The 5,262-nt window shown below is 23.3% G+C and overlaps 1 protein-coding gene across 1 annotated transcript; it reads right to left on the reverse strand.

Moving 5' to 3' along the window:
- Positions 1–431: 431 nt before the first annotated feature.
- cinp (cyclin dependent kinase 2 interacting protein) lies at positions 432–4,185 on the reverse strand (the record flags this gene model as incomplete). The annotated part of the gene is made up of 4 exons (XM_074628482.1): positions 432–660; positions 715–844; positions 924–1,071; positions 3,959–4,185. Coding segments are annotated over 4 exons (549 nt in total), but the record flags the coding sequence as incomplete, so codon positions are not given.
- Positions 4,186–5,262: the final 1,077 nt, after the last annotated feature.

A 5,262-nucleotide genomic window follows, 5' to 3' on the forward strand; every position in this document is an offset into this window, starting at 1 on the left:
GTCTCCTCTGAAACATGAAGGAGAACCATCAGACGTCTCCTCTGAAACATGAAGGAGAACCATCAGACGTCTCCTCTGAAACATGAAGGAGAACCATCAGACGTCTCCTCTGAAACATGAAGGAACATCAGACGTCTCCTCTGAAACATGAAGGAGAAACATCAGACGTCTCCTCTGAAACATGAAGGAACATCAGACGTCTCCTCTGAAACATGAAGGAGAACCATCAGACTTCTCCTCTGAAACATGAAGGAGAACCATCAGACGTCTCCTCTGAAACATGAAGGAGAACCATCAGACGTCTCCTCTGAAACATGAAGGAGAACCATCCGACGTCTCCTCTGAAACATGAAGGAACATCAGACGTCTCCTCTGAAACATGAAGGAGAAACATCTGACGTCTCCTCTGAAACATGAAGAACCATCAGACGTCTCCTCTGAAACATGAAGGAACATCAGACGTCTCCTCTGAAACATGAAGGAGAACCATCAGACGTCTCCTCTGAAACATGAAGAACCATCAGACGTCTCCTCTGAAACATGAAGGAACATCAGACGTCTCCTCTGAAACATGAAGGAGAACCATCAGACGTCTCCTCTGAAACATGAAGAACCATCAGACGTCTCCTCTGAAACATGAAGGAACATCAGACGTCTCCTCTGAAACATGAAGAACCATCAGACGTCTCCTCTGAAACATGAAGGAGAACTCACTGAAGTTTTTGGTGTTCCAGGTGTGAAATAGAGGAACGTTTCTTCCTTCAGGTCCAAACTGAAATTCCTCCAGATCCTGAACGCCTCGCTGTGATGTCATCAGACGCTCCATCTTCGTCACCATGACGACCTGAAGACAGGAAGAAGACGATCAATCAGTCAATCAATCAGTTTATTGATCTGATAAATGAAGATAAATGAAGCGTCACCATTTTATCGACGACGTCCTGCAGCTTGCAGCATTCATCCTGCAGCTCTGCAGCTCCGCCGGTCTGCTGCCACGGAGCTGATGAAGATGATGAAGAGGATGAAGAGGATGAAGACTCGTCCACTAGCAGCAGCTGATCACTCCGAGAACTGAGCGACAGAAAAGGGATGAAAGATGTTTAAACTACACACAAACACTTCTTAAATCCACATTAAACTAAACTAATTAAACTAAACTAATTAAACTAAAGTAATTAAACTAAAGTAATTAAACTAAACTAATTAAACTAAACTAATTAAACTAAAGTAATTAAACTAAAGTAGTTAAACTAAACTAATTAAACTAAAGTAATTAGAGTAAAGTAATTAAACTAAACTAATTAAACTAAAGTAATTAGAGTAAAGTAATTAAACTAAACTAATTAAACTAAACTAATTAAACTAAAGTAATTTAACTAAAGTAATTAAACTAAACTAATTAAACTAAACTAATTAAACTAAAATAATTAAACTAAACTAATTAAACTAAAGTAATTAAACTAAACTAATTAAACTAAACTAATTAAACTAAACTAATTAAACTAAAGTAATTAAACTAAACTAATTTAACTAAACTAATTAAACTAAAGTAATTAAATTAAACTAAAGTAATTAAACTAAAGTAATTAAACTAAAGTAATTAAACTAAACTAATTAAACTAAAGTAATTAAACTAAAGTAATTACAGTAAACTAATTAAACTAAAGTAATTACAGTAAAGTAATTAAACTAAAGTAATTAAACTAAACTAATTAAACTAAAGTAATTAGAGTAAAGTAATTAAACTAAAGTAATTAGAGTAAACTAATTAAACTAAAGTAATTAGAGTAAAGTAATTAAACTAAATTAATTAAACTAAAGTAATTAAACTAAACTAATTTAACTAAACTAATTAAACTAAACTAATTTAACTAAACTAATTAAACTAAACTAATTAAACTAAAGTAATTAAACTAAACTAATTTAACTAAACTAATTAAACTAAACTAATTAAATTAAACTAAACTAATTAAACTAAAGTAATTAAACTAAAGTAATTAAACTAAACTAATTAAACTAAAGTAATTAAACTAAAGTAATTAAACTAAAGTAATTAAACTAAACTAATTAAACTAAAGTAATTAAACTAAAGTAATTACAGTAAACTAATTAAACTAAAGTAATTAAACTAAAGTAATTACAGTAAACTAATTAAACTAAAGTAATTAGAGTAAAGTAATTAAACTAAAGTAATTAAACTAAACTAATTAAACTAAAGTAATTAGAGTAAAGTAATTAAACTAAAGTAATTAGAGTAAACTAATTAAACTAAAGTAATTAGAGTAAAGTAATTAAACTAAAGTAATTAAACTAAAGTAATTAGAGTAAAGTAATTAAACTAAATTAATTAAACTAAAGTAATTAAACTAAAGTAATTAGAGTAAAGTAATTAGAGTAAACTAATTAAACTAAAGTAATTAGAGTAAAGTAATTAAACTAAAGTAATTAAACTAAAGTAATTAGAGTAAAGTAATTAAACTAAATTAATTAAACTAAAGTAATTAAACTAAAGTAATTAGAGTAAAGTAATTAAACTAAAGTAATTAAACTAAACTAATTAAACTAAAGTAATTAAACTAAAGTAATTACAGTAAACTAATTAAACTAAAGTAATTAAACTAAAGTAATTACAGTAAACTAATTAAACTAAAGTAATTAGAGTAAAGTAATTAAACTAAAGTAATTAGAGTAAACTAATTAAACTAAAGTAATTAGAGTAAAGTAATTAAACTAAAGTAATTAAACTAAAGTAATTAAACTAAAGTAATTAAACTAAACTAATTTAACTAAACTAATTAAACTAAACTAATTAAATTAAACTAAACTAATTAAACTAAAGTAATTAAACTAAACTAATTAAACTAAAGTAATTAAACTAAAGTAATTAAACTAAAGTAATTAAACTAAACTAATTAAACTAAAGTAATTAAACTAAAGTAATTACAGTAAACTAATTAAACTAAAGTAATTAAACTAAAGTAATTACAGTAAACTAATTAAACTAAAGTAATTAGAGTAAAGTAATTAAACTAAAGTAATTAAACTAAACTAATTAAACTAAAGTAATTAGAGTAAAGTAATTAAACTAAAGTAATTAGAGTAAACTAATTAAACTAAAGTAATTAGAGTAAAGTAATTAAACTAAAGTAATTAAACTAAAGTAATTAGAGTAAAGTAATTAAACTAAATTAATTAAACTAAAGTAATTAAACTAAAGTAATTAGAGTAAAGTAATTAAACTAAAGTAATTAAACTAAACTAATTAAACTAAAGTAATTAAACTAAAGTAATTACAGTAAACTAATTAAACTAAAGTAATTAAACTAAAGTAATTACAGTAAACTAATTAAACTAAAGTAATTAGAGTAAAGTAATTAAACTAAAGTAATTAAACTAAACTAATTAAACTAAAGTAATTAGAGTAAAGTAATTAAACTAAAGTAATTAGAGTAAAGTAATTAAACTAAAGTAATTAGAGTAAAGTAATTAAACTAAATTAATTAAACTAAAGTAATTAAACTAAACTAATTAAACTAAAGTAATTAGAGTAAAGTAATTAAACTAAAGTAATTAGAGTAAAGTAATTAAACTAAAGTAATTAAACTAAACTAATTAAACTAAAGTAATTAGAGTAAAGTAATTAAACTAAAGTAATTAGAGTAAACTAATTAAACTAAAGTAATTAGAGTAAAGTAATTAAACTAAAGTAATTAAACTAAAGTAATTAGAGTAAAGTAATTAAACTAAATTAATTAAACTAAAGTAATTAAACTAAACTAATTAAACTAAAGTAATTAGAGTAAAGTAATTAAACTAAAGTAATTAGAGTAAAGTAATTAAACTAAAGTAATTAAACTAAACTAATTAAACTAAAGTAATTAGAGTAAAGTAATTAAACTAAAGTAATTAGGGTAAAGTAATTAGAGTAATTAGAGTAAAGTGATTAGGGTAAGCTCACCGTGTCAGTCTGATGTGGACGATGTTTCCCGCCACGTTGAACCCGTCCTCGTTGAGTTTTTCCCACCTCACCATCAGGTTGTGCCAGTCGGCCGCGTTGTCTTTGATCTTCCGGCTACTTCCTGTGACGGCAGAGCACTTCCTGTTTGCTGAGGTCACGGTGATGTCACCTGGCGAGACAGATTGACGAGTATTCTCTTCATGTTTGAGTTCCGTTAACCGGAGAAACTAAACGTCACCGTTTAAAGTCGGAGAGTTAATAAATATTCATTAAATATTCAGATCAATCAGAACGTCTGACGACAATAATCAATAATCAATAATCAATGATCAATAACAGCTTTGTTTCCTTCCTAAACTGTCGCTCAGTTTCTTTTTATTGTCATTAAACACGTGATGAATTTAACAGGTTTAATAAATCAATTCACACTTTAGGAGTCATTAAATCATCAGTCTGATATATACACTCTATATTACATATATTATATATATTAAATACTATATATTATATATTATATATTAAATACTATATATATATTATATATATTACATATATTATATATATTAAATACTATATATTATATATATATTACATATATTTATATATTATATATATATTAGATATATATATTACATATATTAAATATTTTATATATATTACATATATTATATATATTTAAATATTATATATATATATAATATATATTACATATATTAAATATTATATATTATATATATATTACATATATTATATTTATATATATATAACATATATTATATATATTAAATATTATATATTATATATATATTACATATATTAAATATTTTATATATATTACATATATTATATATTAAATACTATATATTATATATATTACATATATTAATATTATATATAATATTATATATATTAAATATATATTATACACTATATATTACATATATTATATATATTAAATATTATATATATATTTATATATATTAAATATATTAATATATATATATATATTACATATATTAAAGTATAATATATATTAAAGTATATATATATTACATATATTATATATATATTAAATACTATATATATACATATATTATTATATATTAAATATTATTATATATATATATATTAAATATATATATTATATATATATATTAATATATATATAAATATATTATATATATTATACACTATATATTACATATATTATATACTATATCTATAGCTACGACTCTATCTAGCTATCATCTACCAACCACTTTACTACAGTGAATTAAATGAATCCGTCCGTTTTATCTATATAA

The sequence above is a fragment of the Sebastes fasciatus genome, unplaced genomic scaffold (genome assembly GCF_043250625.1).
Source record: "Sebastes fasciatus isolate fSebFas1 unplaced genomic scaffold, fSebFas1.pri Scaffold_375, whole genome shotgun sequence".
Classification (NCBI taxonomy): Eukaryota; Metazoa; Chordata; class Actinopteri; order Perciformes; family Sebastidae; genus Sebastes; species Sebastes fasciatus.